The following is an 18204-nucleotide window of genomic DNA, read 5'->3' as shown; positions in this document are numbered from 1 at the left end:
TACTAAATTCCATAAGCTTGGTGGAAAGGGAAGTTTCAACTCAAGGACACAGCTACCTGGCAAAGGGCCTTCTCAAGGACACAAGTGGAAAACCCCTGGGCGATGGCCCAGACCTGTGACCTTAGAACTCGGCAAACAGAGAGACAGAGGCTAGAGGGTGAAACTGAAGGTGATCTTGAGCTACAGATCAAGTTCATGGGCAGCCTGGACTGCACAAGACCCTGTCCTGAGTGTGTGTGTGTGTGGGGGGGGGTAATATAGTTGTTGGGTTTTTTTTGTGGTTGTTATAATAAAGACAGAATTAATGCAAAAAAAAAAAACTTTATCATTTCTCTTTATTTATTTTGAGACAGGGTCTCACTATGTAGCTCTGGCTATCTTGGAACTCCATAGACCAGGCTGGTCTCAAAACATCTTTCATTTTAAATATGTTTATTTCATGCTTTACAGTTTCTTTCTGGAAAACAAATGTTTGTAAGTAGGTCATGGGTTAGTAAAAGCCACACACACACACACAAAAAAAAAAAAAAACTTTGAAATATCAGTTTTAAGATGGCTAAGGCCCTCGAGATGGGGCAGGAGGTAAGACTTTGTTATCAAGCCTGACGACCTGAGTTGGATCCCCAAGATCTACACAGTGAAAGGAGAGAACCAACTCCCACAAGTTGTCTTCTGATCTCCACATGTGCACCCACACAAATAAATAAATGTAATTTTAAAGTTTAAAGATGCCTAGAGCTATTCTGTTATGTAGAAACTATTTTTCCCTTTTGTAAGACTTAACTATTTTATGTGTATGAGCACCATGTGTGTGCAGTGCCCTCAATGGGCAGAAGAGGGCGACAGATCCCCTGGAATTGGAGCTACAGATGGTTGTCATCAGTATGTCAGCAATAAAATATAAATTGAATTACATCACCTAATTTTAAGGGAGTATTTTTTTAAACTTATATTAAAGCTTTATTATTCTTTCATCATTGTGGTTATGACCCTTCTGCAATTACTTCTGACATAGTATAGACGAATTCTTTTCATATGACTATCTGCTCTAAATACATTTTTATTACATTTCTTTGAAAATATTTTAAATTTATTTGACTTCAATTCCTCTGAGCTCTATTTTATAGTTTCTATTACAGAATCTTATACTTCTTTTTACTATTCTCACTGGGGTTTTTATGTATAGGGATTTTATATATATTTAATATGTAATATATATATATATATATATATATATATATATATATATATATATATATATATAAAGTGGCACTGAAAATTACACATATTTATGGGTACTATGATGCTTAAATCTCTATTGTCAACTTGTTCAAATTTGCAGTCTACATGGAAACAAGCCTCTGGGCATATCCATGAGAAAGTTTCAGGATTAGGTTAATTAAGGTAGGAAGACCTGCCTTGAATTAGGAGACAGCGTGCTGAGCACCACAGTATATGACCAGCGACCATCCTCAGCTTCTCTACCATGGCTTCCTCATCATAACAGACTGTACCATGGGACTTCCTTCCTTGACTTGCTTTTGTCAAGAAGTTTCTCCCCCCAATATGGAAAGTAGCAAATACAGGTACCATATGGTGTGTTTTACTTTATTTCCTTATTTACTTATGTATTATTTGTTGATTTTGAGAGTGGGTATCGCTGTATACCTCTGACTGGTCTAGAACTGAATATGTAGATAAGATTGGCCTTGAACTCACAGAGATTTGAGAGCTCCTGCCTCCCAAATTCTGGGATTAAAGGCCTGCACCACCACCGTCAAGCAGAATAGTTCTTCTTCAAGCACTTACAGCTAATTTGTAGTGAGAGTATTCAAAATCCTTTATTCCAGCTTTTTTGAAATATGCATTATTAAATAGCACCAGGACTTAACTCCTAACTGTCACTTGGAACCCGCTGACCGCTTTCCCCAACCCTTACTTTGCATGTGGAGTACATAAGCTCGTTGTGCCATAAAAATAGAGATGTAAGGATGAGCTTGGATACCCAGGGTTTTCTTCTGTGTGTTTTGCAGTGCTGGGGAGTGAACTCAGGACCTTGAGTATGCTAGGCAAGTACACAACACTACTAGACTTATCCAATTGACCAGGCCCTTCTGTAATATAGCTTAAAATTCTGTACTAGCTGGCTGCTGTGTTCTCATGGCATCCTAAATTCAAAAATCTAGTCGAGCAGGTCAGGTCACAGTTTATACTGACGCCTACTATTCAAAACCATGAGCTCACTTACTCTCACTGAAATGACAGATCAGGTGTAGAGAAACACGGGTGACTCACAGTTTTATTTTTGGTTAATGACTGATTGGTTTCTGGTTGTTTGTGTGTGTGTGTGTTGCTGGAAATTGAACCTAGGGCACTTGATCACTGATTTATATTTCCAATTCATGAGCTCATGTCTCGCTCTGTCTGTGTCTTTCTGTCTCTGTCTGTCTGTCTTTCTCTCTTTGTTTATGACTCTTTGCCTACATGTATGTCTGTGTCCCACATGCATGCCTGGTGCCCACGGAGGTCAGAAGAGAGTGTCAGATATCCTGGACCAGAGTTACAGATGGTTTTGAACCACCATGTGGCTGCTGGGAGTTGAACCTGGGTCCTCTGAAAGAGCAGACAAAGCTCTTCATGACTCAGCCATTTGTCCAACTACCCTCTCCCCAGTTCTCTCTTTACTTTTTTTTTTCTTCATTTTGAGTTAGACTCTCCATATATTGTCTAAGTTTACCTTAATCTTACTCTGTAAACCAGGCAACCTTAAACTTCCAACCAATCCTCCTGTTTAAGCTACCCAAGTAGTTGGGATCAGAGGCCTGTACTCCAAGACCTAGTAGGATTGGCACATTTCTATTTTTTTAACCAGTATCTCACAGGAAATAGGCTCCACATAAAATCTTGCAATTATTGACAGCAAGATGGCGTAGCAGGTAAAGGCACTTGCTGCCCCTCCAGTTATTTGCGATTTCAGCCACTGTATTAGATTATACATTTTTTTTTCAGAATATGAAAGATTATACATTTTTAACCCATTCCCTGCTATAATCTCGGTACCTTCCTCAACACCTAATACATTGCCAATGCTTAACATCTGTCTGTTAAGCAGATGAGTGAATTTGTATAACATTATAGATACCATTTAGGGGAATGATTACATGTTTGCTCAATAACAGATTGATAGGGCCATGGTTCCTAAATTGTGGCGTCTTTCCTTTCTTCCTTCATCTGTGTCCAAGCCTGGTCTTTCTCTGCCTTTTTCTTTCTTTTTTAAAAAAATACTTATTTTTAATCTGTATGAGTGTTTGCTTGCATGTATGTATGGGCACCCTGTGCATGTCTAGTAACTGTAGAGGTCATAAAGTGTTGAATCTCCTGGAGCTGGAATTATAGACAGATGTAAGCCATCATGTGGGTGCTAAGAATTGAATCTAGGTCCTCTGCAAGAGGAGCTAGTGATCTTTTTTTTTTTTTAAAGATTTATGTATTTATTATGTAGACAGGAGAGGGTGCCAGATCTCATTACAGATAGTTGTGAGCCACCATGTGGGTGCTGGGAATTGAACTCAGGTCCTCTGGAAGAGCAGTCAGTGCTCTTAACCTCTGAGCCATCTCTCCAGCCCCAGGAGCTAGTGATCTTAACTGCAGAACCAGCCTCCTCCTCCTCCTCTTATTCTTTTTTTTTTTTTTGTGTGTGTGTATGTTGTTGTTGTTTTTCCAGACAGGGTGTCTCTGTGTATCCCTGGCTGTTCTGGAATTTGTTCTGTAGACCAGGCTGGTCTTAAGCTCAGAGATCCTCCTGCCTCGGCCTCCTGAGTGCTGGGATCAAAGGCATATATGCCACCATCTCCCTGCTCTCAGCTTCCTTTTCCAAAAACCAATTTTCTCCCCCTATAACTCTAAGTTACTAGAGTTATTATATTTATATTTATATTTTAGTTGAAAAGATATCCTTAACAGCTACCATCCAGTCTCTACTTCAAGTAATCTAAAGCTAAAAGGCCTGAGGACTACCTCAGTAGGTACATACAGCCAGGAGAAAGCAAACCACAACCCCAAACCCAACACACAAACAAAAAACCATTTGCTGGTAGGCACTTTGGTGAACAGAGTAATGGGTTAAAGTGATAACTGGGTGTCCAGGCTTAGTTACCTCAGTTCTCAGCTTCTCCTTTTTTTGTCCTGAGGAAACTGTTCCAGATTCAATTTGAGATTAAGTGTCCTGAAAGCTCTTATAACCTAAAAACTGGGAGGCTGTCACACCAGCGAAGAAGGCTTAAGGCTGTCAGTCCAGGCAGATTGTAAGTGTGAGGCCAAAGGAAACTCTAATTCCCTAAACTCCAGATAGCCAGAAATGAGCTCAGACTTCAAAAAGTCAGAGTATCAACAAGATGAGAAGAGGAATATTGTAGCACTGTTTTTCGCAAGAAAAAAATTTAGGAATATATTAATTCACAAAGTGAGTATAATTCCAAGGGCAGAAGCTGCAAATTAAGATTATTAGAAAGCAGCCGGGCGGTGGTGGCGCACGCCTTTAATCCCAGCACTCGGGAGGCCGAGCCAGGCGGATCTCTGTGAGTTCGAGGCCAGCCTGGGCTACCAAGTGAGTTCCAAGAAAGGCGCAAAGCTACACAAGAGAAACCCTGTCTCGAAAAAAAAAAAAAAAAAAAAAAAAAAAAAAAGAAAAAAAAAAAGATTATTAGAAAGTAAGATTCCTACAGAGCTAGAAATCTGGGCAGTCACTGTAGATAAGGGGGGAAATGTATTCAGCCTTGTTATATCACAAAAAACATGCTGGAGCTTTTAAATGGATTCTTTGCTTCTTTCTTTTTTTCTTTTTCTTTTTTCCTTCAAGACAGGGTTTCTCTGTGTAGCTTTGCACCTTTCCTGGAACTCACTTGGTAGCCCAGGCGGGCCTCGAACTCACAGAGATCCACCTGGCTCTGCCTCCCGAGTGCTGGGATTAAAGGCATGCGCCACCATCGCCTGGCCAATTCTTTGCTTCTTTAGTTACTATAATAATCATTTTACAGAGGATTTAACTGATTAAGAGCTCACTCCATACCTTATTGCATACAATTAATAAATGGTAGAATTTAAGAGCAATCCCAGTCTTGTTGATTATCTAGCCCATTTTTACTTTTTTTTTTTTTTTTTGAATCTTTGAGACAGGGTCTCACATAGTCCAGGTTAGCATCGCTCTTTCGATATAACCAAGAATGACCTTGAACTTCTGATCCTTCTGTCTCCATCTCCCTGGTTCTGAAATTTAGGCATATGGCACCGCACCTGTTTTATATAATGCTGGAGGCTGTTAGTAAGGTTTCATGCATGCTAAGCAAGCATTCTACCAACTGAGCATCATGTCCAGTCTCCAAAACCATATTTTTGCCACATAAATAATAATATCAAGGCACATGAGGAATGGTGGCTGTGGTGGTTTGAAAGAAAATGTCCCCCATAGGGAGGGGCACTATTAGGAGGTGTGGCTTTGTTTAGAGTACTTATGGCCTTGTGGAGGAAGTGTGTCACTGTGGGGGTGGACTTTGAGGTCTCCTATGCTAAAGATACACCTAGTGACACAGTTTACCTCCTGTTGCCTGCGGATCAAGAGGCAGAACTCTCAGCTCCTTCTCCAGCACCCCATCTGCCTACAGGCTGCCATGTCCCACCATGATGATGATGGACTGAACTTCTGAAACTGTAAGCTGCCCTGATTTAATGTTTTCCTTTATAAGAGTTGCCATGGTGCCTGGTGGTGGTGACGCACACCTTTAATACCAGCACTCGGGAGGCAGAGCCAGGCGGATCTCTGTGAGTTCGAGGCTAGCCTAGTCTACAGAGCAAGATCCAGACAGCCACCAAAGAGAAACCCTATCTCGAAAAAAAAAAAAAAAAAAAAAGAGTTGCCATGGTTATGTTGTCTCTACACAGCAATAGAACCCTAACTACGACGTGGCTTACACCAATAATACCATCACTCAGAAGGGCGAGTCAGGAGGACTGCCATGAGTTGGAGGTTAGGATGGACTACACGATGGTGCAGTGAAGCCTTGCTAAAACAACAAACAAAAACTCTCAAAAAACAAAAAAACAAAACTAAATACAGGAAGTGGAAAATGGCTCAGTGGTTAAAAGCACTGGCTGTTCCTGCAGTGGATCTGAATTCAGTTCCTAGCACATACATGGTGGCTCCCAAAGGTCTGTCACTCACTTCAGTTCCAGGGGATCTGATGCCCTCTTCTGGCCTATGAGGGCCTTGCACACACATGGTGCACAGACATACACACACCAAAAACAAAATACAAACACACAAAGCAGAGTAGCAGGGACTTAACAAGCAGGACAAAAATGAAAGCTCACGCTGGGCAAATCCCAACACTTAGGAAACAAAGGCAGGTGGATCTCTGTGAGTTCAAGGCCGGCCTGGTCTACATAGCGAGTTCCAGAACAGCCAGGAATAATAATAATAATAATAACAATAATAATAACAATAACAACAACAATAGTATATATATATAACAATTAAGAAATGTAAAATATAAATTGAAGAAAAATGTTAATATAGAAACTTCAATTTTTTTTTTAGATTTATTGTTTTTATGTTTATAGGTGTTTGCCTGAATGTATGTCTGTGTAGCACATGTGTGACAGATGCCTATGTAGATCAGAATGGGGGTGGGGGTCATAACCTCTCCCACTGGAGTTACAGATGATTGTGAGCCACCATGTGGGTGCTGGGAACTGGACCCAGGTCCTCGGCAAGAGCAGCCAGTGCTCTTAACCACAGACCTATCACTCCAACCCAGGAACTGAGATTTTTACCTTGAATCATTGAAGCAGATGTATAATTAATATATGATATCAAATTAATGTGTGATGTTGGGCAAGTAGCAGGCCCTAAGAAACTCAAAGTCCTAAAAACAATGTATTTTTATTTATTTATTTTGTGTGTGTGATGTGCACCACAAGCATGTAGGTGCCCACAGAGGCCAAAAGAAAGCATGAGATCCTCTGGAACTACAGTTAAGGGCAGTTGTGAGCTGGGAAATATGGGTGCTAGGAACCAAATATAGGCCTTTGGCAAGAGCAGCAGCCACAGCTCTTAACCTCTGAGCCATCTCTCCAGCCTCCCCACCTCCAACACCCTTGTTTGTGAGACAGGGTCTCACTAGGAAGCCTTGTCTGTTGTAGATCTCACTATAGAGATAAGGCTGGCCCCAAATTCAGAGAGATCCGCCTGCCTCTGCCTTCCTAGTGCGGGGATTAAAGGCCAGATACAGGCTATCATGATTCAGAAAAATACCTAGGAAATGGTTTCTTTGTTAACAACATACTTCTGAGTTCTTATTTGAATCAAAGTTCAAAGGGAATTCTGCCCAGAATCTTTATGCTGAATTTCTTTGCCACAGTAATCCCGCCCTATATAGTTTCCTTTCACAATGTGAGTTTCCCATCAACTTGCTTTGACAATAGAATATAGCAGAAATGACAATGTGCAAACCTGGAGTTTAGTATTCATACTCTCTTGCAAGCCAGATATCATGGGAAGGTATTTAAATGATCCTTTTTCCCCCATTTATTTATTTGTGTGTGTGTGTGTGTGTGTGTGTGTGTGTGTGTGTGTTGTAGGTATGTGTGCCAAGTGTGCATATAGAGGTCAGAAGATACTTGCAGATATCAGTTCTCTCCTTCTACTGTATGGGTCGTGATTAAGCTGGAGTCATCAGGCTTTGTGGCAAGCACCCACACTCACTGAGCCATTTTGCTGGCCCATGAATCAAAATTACCTTGCTAGAGACATGTTACATCCAGTAGCTACAACCACACACTCTGGCCTTTTTTTTTTTTTTTTTTTTTTTTTTTGATTTTTCAAGACAGGGTTTCTCTGTGTAGTCTTGGTGCCTTTCCTGGGTCTCACTCTGTAGACCAAGCTGGCCTCGAACTCACAGAGATTCGCCTGGCTCTGCCTCCCGAGTGCTGGGATTAAATGCATGCGCCACCACTGCCCGGCACCTCTGGACATTTGACTGAGGTTGGCTACGTGTACGTGTACATAATCTACGCAAAGTAAGATCATTAGAAGAACCACGTAACTCAACACATCCCAAACTGCTGACTCACAGAACTGTGAGTAAATAAATGACTACCATTTGAATTCAGTACATTTTTGAGTGGGCCATTATCCCCTACAGCCCTTTCTCTACCCCAGCAAATCTAATGCAGCCATCATGAATGGATTGTTTTTCCAATTATTCAGATTTATTAAATAAGTAGCATATGCAAGCGGTATACAGTGTATAAAGTATGGCCAGTCTTCAGTAAGTTAACAATGTATGTCAGGAGGTAATCAAATATATAAGTAGCTATCACAGGACGACATAGAATAACAACCATAGTGTATAACTTACTACATTGTCTAAGAATTTAAACACAGAAACATTTTAGCTTGAGGTGATAAGGAAGGGCTTTTTGTTTTTTGGGCTTTTTTGTTTTTTGTTTTTGTTTTTTGAGACAGGGTTTCTCTGTGTAGCCCTGGCTGTCCTGGAACTCACTCTGTAGATCAGGCTGGCCTTAACTCACAGAAATCCACCTACCTCTGCATCTCAAGTGCTGAGATTGAAGGTATGTGCCACCACCACCCATTGGAAAGATTTGTCAACAAGGTAATGTCAGAAAACCTTGAAAGACTTTGGTAGTGAGGTAGAAGGAGAGGACATTCCAAGTAAAAGAAAATTACCTAGAATAAAATCCAAGGAGAAAGACAAAGAACTTGAGATACCTCAAATTTTAGTTAAGCATCCGTGAGTCTAAGCATCCAGGAGATGTCGGAGGACCATACTTCATTCAGCAAACACCAACTTTATGTCAGGCACTGTCTAGTCCACTAATTAGTATGTAACAGACCTGGAAGCTGAGTCACCAGGTAAAGATCCCTGAAAGTGATGGAGCATGTCAGTTTTTGTTGTTTCCTGTGTATATGCATGTATGCTAGGGGCTGGGGAGAGCATGTGGAGGTCGGAGGACAAATTTGGGGAGTCAGTTTCCTCCTCTTTTGAGTTCTGGGGATCAAACTTGTGGGGCAAACATTTTTACCCCTGTGCCCTGTCAGTGCCCCCTCCTGTAGTTCAAAGTGGCATGGAATTTGCTGTGCAGACAAAGATGACTTTGAACCACTATTGAGCCATATTGGGGCTGGGGATATTGCTCAATGGTAGAAGACTTTCTTATTATTGGGACATCAGTTGCGTGGTAAAGCAAACAAACAACAAACAAAAACCCTGTGGTAAATTAGTATAATGCAAAACTACATAGCAATGAGAGCAAATGTACAACTGTTACCACCAGAAACAGCTAGAGAAGTCAGCAGGAGAAAATTCAACCACTTAAAGCATGTAGACGAAGGGCTGGAGAGATGGCTCAGCAGTTAAGAGCAGTGGCTGTTCTTCCAGAGGACCCGGGTTCGATCCCCAGCACCCACATGGCAGCTCACAACTGTCCGTAACTCCAGTTCCAGGGGATCCGACAACCATTGCAAAAACACCAATGCAAAAACGTAGAGGAAAGCCAGAATAAGAATATAACAACATTTATATAAAGACAAGGCAGATCAGGCAAAACTACACAAGTTATTGTTTAGAAATGCTTAAGTTTGCCAGGCATGGGGGTTTGTACTTTTAATCCCAGCAGTTTGGAGGCAGAGGCAGGAAGATCTCTGTGAGTTGGAGGCCAGCCAGGGCTACATAGAGAGACTCTGCCATAAAAAACGTCAAACAAACAAACCATTTTACTTAAAGACAGGACAAGTACAAGAGAGATTAATACACAATTAGGGATAGTAGCTTCCTCTACAGTTAGAGAAAAAGCAGTTTGCTATGTTCCTCAAATTGTACATATAGGTTGTCTACATCTTATTTTTATTTACTCGACATATGTGTGTATATATACATAAATATATATGTATATATGCATATGACTTCACACAATCACTACTATGTGGTTCAAAAGAGAAGTGGGGTTTACTGGGGAAGGGGATCAAAAAGAACAAATTTGAAAGAGAGAAAGCATTTCAGAATGAGAAAATAGAATCAGGACAGAGGCTGAAGGGAAGGCAGCAGGTGGGAAACAGTGGGGGTCACTTTTGCAGCAACCTATGATATTTATATTGGTCGGAATAAACTCTCAGCAGAATGTGGTGATTCTTGGATGCTCTCACGGGCGATCTGTAGGCGGCTCATCGTAAACAATAGGGACTTTGTATTAGTATTCACTGGGTTAGGCAAAAAGAAACAATTGTGGATAACTGAAATAAAGGGGGGAGGTTTGTTTTTATTTGTTTGTTTTTAAAGACAGAGAGAGAATGGGAGAGGGGGAAATGGGAGGAGGGAGAGAGAAAAGACTGAATAGTTTATTGATAGCTAAATAGTCTAGTGACCAGTGTAGGACCCGGAAAGATCTGGGGATCTCAATGGGATCGACGAACTTTTAGAGCTTTCGATTTCAACTACCTTCTATTTCAGATGCCAGTTCCCAGGAGTCTGATTGGTCTGTTTGTTTCCTCTTGTGTGATCTGGGATCTCTGCTTATAATACGGGAAACATAGCTTAGATGGTAGGTAGGCAGTCTACCAAAGGAATAAAGGGATAATGGAGACATACACACTCATACACGTGCACGCGCAGGTAGTATGTATTCCTTAGTAAATTATAGGATGGTAACTGTGCAAAACCCAAGAATGACCTCATCCACATAATTAATCCCGAGATTACACATCTAGACATGTAATAGATTAGTTAAATGTAGGATTCGTGGCCTTCGTGGTAGTAACGTTTTTCGTTTAGGATGTCCTGAAATTTGTCCCGCAACTGCTTCCTCCTCAGATAATAAACACCCAAATCGCTACACACTGCCTCTGATATGAAACTCAGACCAGCCATCCTTTAGCAAAAGACTTCAACTCAACTAGCAGAAAATAAAGATATATAAGAAAATAGCTGGAAGTCATGATGCACGCCTGCTAGGGAGGCCTTGCTCAGCTACAGAACGAGTCGGAGGCCAGGAGGGACTAGATGGACCCTCCTTGTCTCAAAACAAAGGCAAACAACGGCACCGCGAGAGAGGAGACCCGAGGACTAGAGTCAAGCCACTCACGTCGCAACCCCCGTTCGTAAGCTGACCTCAGAAACCGGGGTGGGGTGGGGGGGGATCTGCTGAGCGACGAACCCACCCCCCACCCCACCCCACCCCCGGGGGGACCCGCGCGAGTCGAACCGCACCTACGGAACCGGAGTTCCCGGAGAAAGGGCCGGGTATATATGTGTGTGTGTGTGGGGGGGGGGGGAACCGAGAAGGGATGCCGCACATGCGCACAAGCTCCCGGGTCAACAAAGACGGCGGCGTGCGCGCGCGCGCGCCCTCCCCCCTCCCTCCCCGGAGCCAGACCCCGGGGACGTGCGCGTGCGCGGCCGCCGCAGGAGAGGGTGCCGGCGGGGGCCGGAGGACAGAGAGGCAAAAAGGAGGGGGGTAGGAGCCGCGGGGCCGCCGGAGGAGGAGGAGGAGGAGGAGGTGGCGAAGGGGTTGTGCTCCTGGGCCAGCCGAGGAGGAAGGGGGCGGGGCCGGCGAGCGGCGCGTGCAGGTGCCGGGCTCCCCGGGGCTCCGCGGGCGCGCGAGCGGCTCCGTGATCTCCCACCCCACCCCAACCTTCCCCCCCCACCACTCCGCCGCCGCTGCAGGGGCCGCCGCCGTCGCCGCTGCCGCTCGGTCGCCGTCGGTCTGCGGGAGGCGGGTTATGGCGGCGGCGGCAGTGGGAGCTGTGAATGAGTTCTCCGGCCGGACGACGGAAGAAGAAAGGCTCCGGCGGCGCGAGCCCGGCGCCCGCCAGGCCTCTGCCCCCCGCCGCCGCTGCCGCCGCCGCCGCCGCGGTCCCCGCCCCTTCCGCCGGCCCGGCCCCTGCGGCGCCCGGCTCGCCCCGTAAGCCGAGCCTCTTCTATTCCTTCTTGACGTCCCCGCTGGTCGTCGGCTTCGCCCTGCTGCGCCTGCTGGCCTGTCACCTGGGGCTCCTCTTCGGGTGGCTCTGCCAGCGCTTCTCCCGCGCCCTCATGGCCGCCAAGAGGAGCTCCGGGACCGCGCCGGCGCCCGCCTCGCCCGCACCCCCAGCGCCGGGGCCCGGGGGCGAGGCCGAGAGCGTCTGCGTCTTCCACAAACAGGCCTTCGAGTACATCTCTATTGCCCTGCGCATCGACGAGGAAGAGAAAGGTACCCGGGGCGGGGGGGAGCTGGAGGGAGGCGGCCCTGGGAGGGCGGGCGCCACCTGCGTCCCTTTCCTGCACCCCCCCCCCCGGACTTGATCTGGAGCCCCCAGGAGTCCCAGTCCCCACAGGCCAGACCCTGCCCTGCGACGCCTAGTGAGTGGAACCTCTCTCCCCATTCGGGGCGCCCTAGCTCTCTCCACTTTGTTTCAGCACCCCCACACTTGTGCATTAATTTATCCAAGTCCCCCGTGAGACACGCAGACTTGCTGGGGACAGTGACAGTTGGCCTAGAGTGACCACACGGGGTTCTTTCTGACACTGTAAACAGTGTGGCATTTCTCTGAGCTGGGTTTCCAAAAGCTGTTCTGTTTTTTCAGTTTTTTTGTTTTGTTTTGTTTGTTTTTGGTTGGTTGGTTGGTTTTTCGAGACAGGGTTTCTCTGTGTCATAACCTTAGCTGTTCTGGAACTAGCTCTGTAGACCAGGCTGCCCTCGAACTCACAGAGAGATCCACCTGTCTCTGCCTCTCAGAGTGCTGGGATTAAACCACCGCCCGGCCTAAGGCAGTCTCTTAAGTTTCTAAATTGAAATGTTAAATGAATGAGTTAGGTAGGCAGGCATTATTGTACCGTGACACCTGAAAACAAAGGCCTCCTGCTTCTCGAGGAAGGCAGGGATACTGCATACTTTAGCTTTCCTTCAAGCAACATCTTTTTTAGTCTTTTCTGTGTGCGAGGCATTGTGCTGTGCATGTGTCCCTTGGTCCTCACGGTAACTCCCATGTGAGAGTTACTATCAGCACAGGTGTTTTACAAATGAAATGACTAAGTTACAAGATGAAGGAAGCAGGAGGCAGCAAACCTAGGCCAGTAGCTAACTCTAAACTTCTTTGGAAATTGTTAAGTGGGTTTAGAAAGTCTTGTGTGTCTCCCCCTTTTTTATCGTCACTCCTGTGTTCAGCCCCGATTCCTACCTTGGCTCGGTTAGGTCCGCTCATCAACGTTGTCCACTGTGGGAAAGGAACAATCTGTAGTTGTTTTGCAGGGTGGTTTCCACACTCAACACCAGAGACAGTTCTAGGGTGTCAGTCTTGGTGAAGAGTTTCCTTTGCGGGGCCTAAGATTGAAAAGGGGGATACAGTGAAAGAGGCAGATACCCATGATTGGGAGTCCAAAGACAGTGGAGATTCAGCTCAAGACAGTAGTAGACACAGTTAAGAATATTTAGTGTTTGTGAGAGCGAGTCTTTTTGGTTGGTTGCTCAGTTCTTACTAACTCTTTGGGAAGATCCCCCTAATTCTTGGGGATGTTGAAGGATGGCCCTCCTCCTTCCGGGGGTGATGTTGTATTGCAGTATTTTAGTGTTCCCTGGTTTTTAGACTAGTGGGGCGATATGAGAGTGGATTATTTAGGGGCTTGAGGATGTAGTTCAGTTTGTTTTTTGTTTTGTTTTGTTTTGTTTTTCGAGACAGGGTTTCTCTGCGTAGCTTTGTTCCTGTCCTGGAGCTCACTCTGTAGCCCAGGCTGGCTTTGAACTCACAGAGATCCACCTGGCTCTGCCTCCCGAGTGCTGGGATTAAAGGCGTGCGCCACCACCGCCCGGCTGTGGTTCAGTTTGAACAAGGCTTGTGCCCAGTATGCTTCAGAGCGTGCATTTGCTTCTCTCTGCTTCAGAAACAAAGCCAACAAACAGAAATTAAAACAAGTTAGTTACATTCATTCTCCTTTAAAAAGAAATAAAGCTGGGCAATCTCTGCACTTGGGAAACTGAAGACTGCCGTTGAGTTCAAAGCCAGCTAGGCTACGTAGCAAGACCTTGTTTCGAAAAAAATAAACTGAATCTGAGCCTGGCCTACAGAGCTAATTCCAGGACTGGCAAAGCTGTCCCACCGTGAAACCCTGCCTCGGAAAACCAATAAATAAATAAATACATAAATAAATAAGTAAAAAATAGTAAATAAACTGAATCTGTATTTATGTATTTTCTCTTCTATCCCAATTTTCCCCTTTTGGTATATTAGACAGTTTTGTAGCCTAACTTTAATTCCATAATTGAAAAAGAATTGACATTTGAAGTCTGTCAGCCTTTTAGCTGTACTTGACAACTGAGAACTTACTTGCAAGAGAAGTTAATTCTCTTCCCACTGCACAGACTATGTGAACAGATAGCCTGAACTGAGTATGCAGTCTTGAGAGGCTCTGGGACTCTTGTACACTGTCAAGGGGGTGGCATCCGTTAGAAACGTGTAACACACCACGTGTGCCGTGCCCACTGAGGAAGGCTCTGAGACTGCAGTTACAGACAGGTGTGAGCCACCATGTGAGTGTGTGCTGAGCCCAGCCAGGTCCCCCAAAGAGCAGCCAGTACTCCAAACCACCGAGCCATTCATCTCTCCAGCTCTGAAGTTTTGTAGGTTTAATGGTTGAGTGATAATCTGTGACATCCATTTATGTACGAAGAAACCAACTAAAGAGTGGGCTCAGAGTAGCAGAAGTAGGAGCAGAGTTAGGTAACCAGGCTCAATATAAAATCATCATTTGATTTTATATATATCTTTTGAGATTATACTATAATTCCAGCATTCCTCTCTTCCCTTTCCTCCCTCCAAACTCCCCCATAGATCCCTTCTTGCTCTCTGTCAAACTTATGGCATCTTTTTTCATTCATTGTTACATGATTTTATACTGAACAGTGTTTCTCTTTTTTTCTTTTCTTCTCTCTCTCTCTTTCTCTCTTTTTCTTGGCTCCTTGAGACAGGGTTTCTCTGTTTAGCCCTGGCTATTGTAGAACTCTGTAGCCCAGACTGGCCTCAAACTCAGACAGAGATCCACCTGCCTCTGCCTCCTGAGTGCTGGGATTAAAGGTGTACACCACCACCAGCTGGCTGTTTCTCTCTCTCTCTTTTTTAAATTTATTTATTTTTATTTTAAGTGCATTGGTGTTTTGATTGTGTATATGTCTGTGTGAGGGTGTCAGATCCCCTGGAACTGGAGTTACAGACAGTTGTGAGCTGCCACGTGGGTGCTGGGAATTGAACCTGGGTCCTCTGGAAGAGCAGCCAGTGCTCTTAACCACTGAGCCATCTCTCAAGCCCCTGTTTCTTTCTCTCTCTCTCTCTCTCTCTCTCTCTCTCTCCTCCCTTTTTTTTTTTTTTTTTTTTTTGGTTTTTCAAAAGAGGGTTTCTCTGTGTAGTTTTGGTGCCTGTCCAGGATCTTGCTCTGTAGACCAGGCTAATCTAGAACTCAGAGATCCACCTGCCTCTGCCTCCCGAGTGCTGGGATTAAACAACACCCCACCCCACCCCAGCTGTCTCTCTTTTTTTAATGCTGGTAAAGAGTCAGTCAGAATACTTGAGGAAAAGAGGTTGTAATAGTGGTTCTTTGGATTAACTAGAACATGACCTTGCATGTTTTGTGTCTACAGATAGATAAGTGGGTGGAGGTTCAGAAGGTGTGGTTTGATTTCTCAGGTTGGTAGTGCTTAACAGTGAGGGCTGCAGTGTGCTGTGTGAAAGAAAGGGAACCAGTTTTTCAGGATGTTGTAGGGCTGAAGAATCTGGCATTAAGAACAGAAAGTGTCTAAATAAAATAGTCCTCACCAGTTAAATTTTTTTCACAGTTTTCTTTATTAATTTTCCTTGTGTGTGTGTGTTTCTGTGTGTGTACATGAACACACATGTGCCATAATATGCATGTGGAGGTCAGAGAATAACCTGTGCTGGATGGTTCTGTCCTATCACGTGGGACCCCAAAATCAAACTCAGATTGTCAGATTAGCAGGCCCAGCCCTCTTAGTCATGTATGTATTTGGGCTCACGGTTCCAGAGCGCCAAGTCCATCACCATAATGGCAGGGTGGCTTGGCAGGCATGTGGCTGGAGCAGCAAGCTGAGAGCTCACATCTTGAACCATAAGCAAGAAGCAGGGGAAATGAAATGAGAGGAAATGGCCAGAATCTTTACACCCCGAAAGCCCGCCCCCAGGGGCACCCTTCCTCCACAAGGCCACACCTCTTAAACCTCACAAACAGCACCAAACAGGACCAGAGGTTCTAACACATCAGTGTACAGGGAGCATTCCCATTCAGACTGCCTCACCACATAATTTCTTTTGTTTGTTTGTTTGTTTGTTTGTTTGTTTTTGAGACATGGTCTCTCTACATAGCACTGGCTGGCCTCAAACTCAGATTCACCTGCCTCTTTCTCTTGAGTGCTGGGACTAAAGGAGTGCGCCTCCACTTCTGGCAGTGATTTTTCTAGTTTTGTGTAAACCAGTGTTGTACGTTAATTTAAAACACAAAAGCCTGTTCACATCTATTTTCATAAGATGAGGGTAGAGAGAGTAGAAATCAAAAGTGATTATTTTCATTCCTGAAAAGTGTACCTCTACCACTTAGGAAGAATTAATTTCAGACTTAATTTCCTTTTGCTGGGTGACTCTGCCTAAAGGCGATGGTGGTTTACACCTGTTCCCAGTACTCAGGAGGCAGAACACGGGGAACGCCCCAAGATGAAGTCGCTGTGGTCTGTGTATGGAGTTGTAGGCCACACAGGGCAGCCTGATGGGACCCTGTTGCAAAGAACCCAGTGGTCTCCCCATTCGAATAAAGAAAGAATAGTGCAAGGACATAGGCCTTTTGCAAAAGCATTGTCTTTCTTCTTCCTGACTGCTCAAAAGTTAGTGTGGTTTGTGCAAACAGATCTAAAGACAGCCACTGTTGGAGGCTTTATGCCTTGTTTGGTTTCTGTTATTTTCAATTATTTTATATGTATGGATGTGTGTGTGTGTGTGTGTGTGTGTGTGTGTGTGTGTGTGTGTGTGTGTGTGTACGTGTACCAGTATGTGCCTGGTACCCACAGAAATCAGAACGGGGCATCTTGAGTCCCTTGGAACTGGAGTTACAGGAGGTTGTGAGCCACCACATGGGTGCTGGGAATTGAACCAGGATTCTCTGGAAGATCAGCGGGCGCTCTTAACTGCTGGACCATCTCTCCGGCCCCTTGTTTTGTTTTTTAAATCACAGTTTATGTGGTTAAGGTGGATCTTGGATAGTTCTGTTGTTCTGGTTAAATATCTAGATGAAGGAATTGCTGGGTCCTGTAGCAAATAGATTAATAATAGCATAGGAACGAACCACTGTCTTTACCCAGTTAATGGGACCAGTCTGTATAGGACCAGTAAACATGGCATTTTACTCCATTGCTTTTTGTATTAGATTGTTTGGGTGAGTTTTTTGTTGTTGTTGTTGTTTTCTTTTAAGTTGGTTTCTTGGTCACTGTTCTATTTCTTTGAAGAGACACCATGACCAAGGCAACTCTTACAAATTACAGCATTTAATTACAGTTTTAAAGGGTTAGTCATGGCTGGGGCATGTTGGCAGCATGGTGGCACTTGTGGTGCTGGAGTAATAGCTGAGAGTTACATCCTGACCCCCCCCCCACACACACACAGCGGGAGGGAGGGAGAGGAAGAGTGCGAGCCTGGCATGGGCTTTGAAGCCCACCCCCAGTGACACACTTCCTCCAACAAGGTCACACCTGCTCCAGCAATGCCACACCTCCTGATCCTTCTAATCCTCTCCAACAGTTCCAGTCCCTGGTGGATAAGCATTCAAACACAGTGTGGGGGCCATTCTTATTCATACTACCACATTCGGCTTGGCTTTTCTGTTTTTAATGTAGTGGCATCTTACTGAATTCTTAATTTGGGTGATACAGATTGAACACTAGGGCCTTGTGCTGGCTTGGCAAGCCTTCCACCACTGAGCTACAGCTCTAGATGTCTTTTTTTTTTTTTCTCTCTCTCGAAACATGGTCTCTTTGTGTGGCTTTGCACCTTTCCTAGAACTCTGTAGCCCAGGCTGGCCACAAATTCATAGAGATCCGCCTGGCTCTGTCTCCCCAGTGCTGGGATTAAAGGTGTGCGCCACCACCACCTGCCTTCTAGACCTCATT

General features: G+C 44.7%; 1 protein-coding gene across 2 annotated transcripts in view; it reads left to right on the top strand.

The window, feature by feature from the left end:
- The first annotated feature begins 11581 nt into the window (after positions 1–11581).
- Positions 11582–18204, top strand: part of Spast (spastin) — a 46329-nt gene continuing 39706 nt past the window's right edge. Inside the window, exon 1 of one of the 2 annotated variants that reach the window (XM_028873613.2) lies at positions 11582–12258. In XM_028873613.2, the coding sequence (XP_028729446.1) occupies positions 11820–12258 (439 nt within the window). In that variant the 5' untranslated portion in view covers positions 11582–11819. The remainder of the gene's footprint in view (positions 12259–18204) is intronic. The other variant, XM_028873621.1, reaches the window with a different exon arrangement.

This window comes from Peromyscus leucopus, chromosome 22 (genome assembly GCF_004664715.2).
Source record: "Peromyscus leucopus breed LL Stock chromosome 22, UCI_PerLeu_2.1, whole genome shotgun sequence".
Classification (NCBI taxonomy): Eukaryota; Metazoa; Chordata; class Mammalia; order Rodentia; family Cricetidae; genus Peromyscus; species Peromyscus leucopus.
The sequence above is the reverse complement of the archived record's forward strand: the minus strand, read 5'-3'. Positions and strand labels throughout refer to the sequence as shown.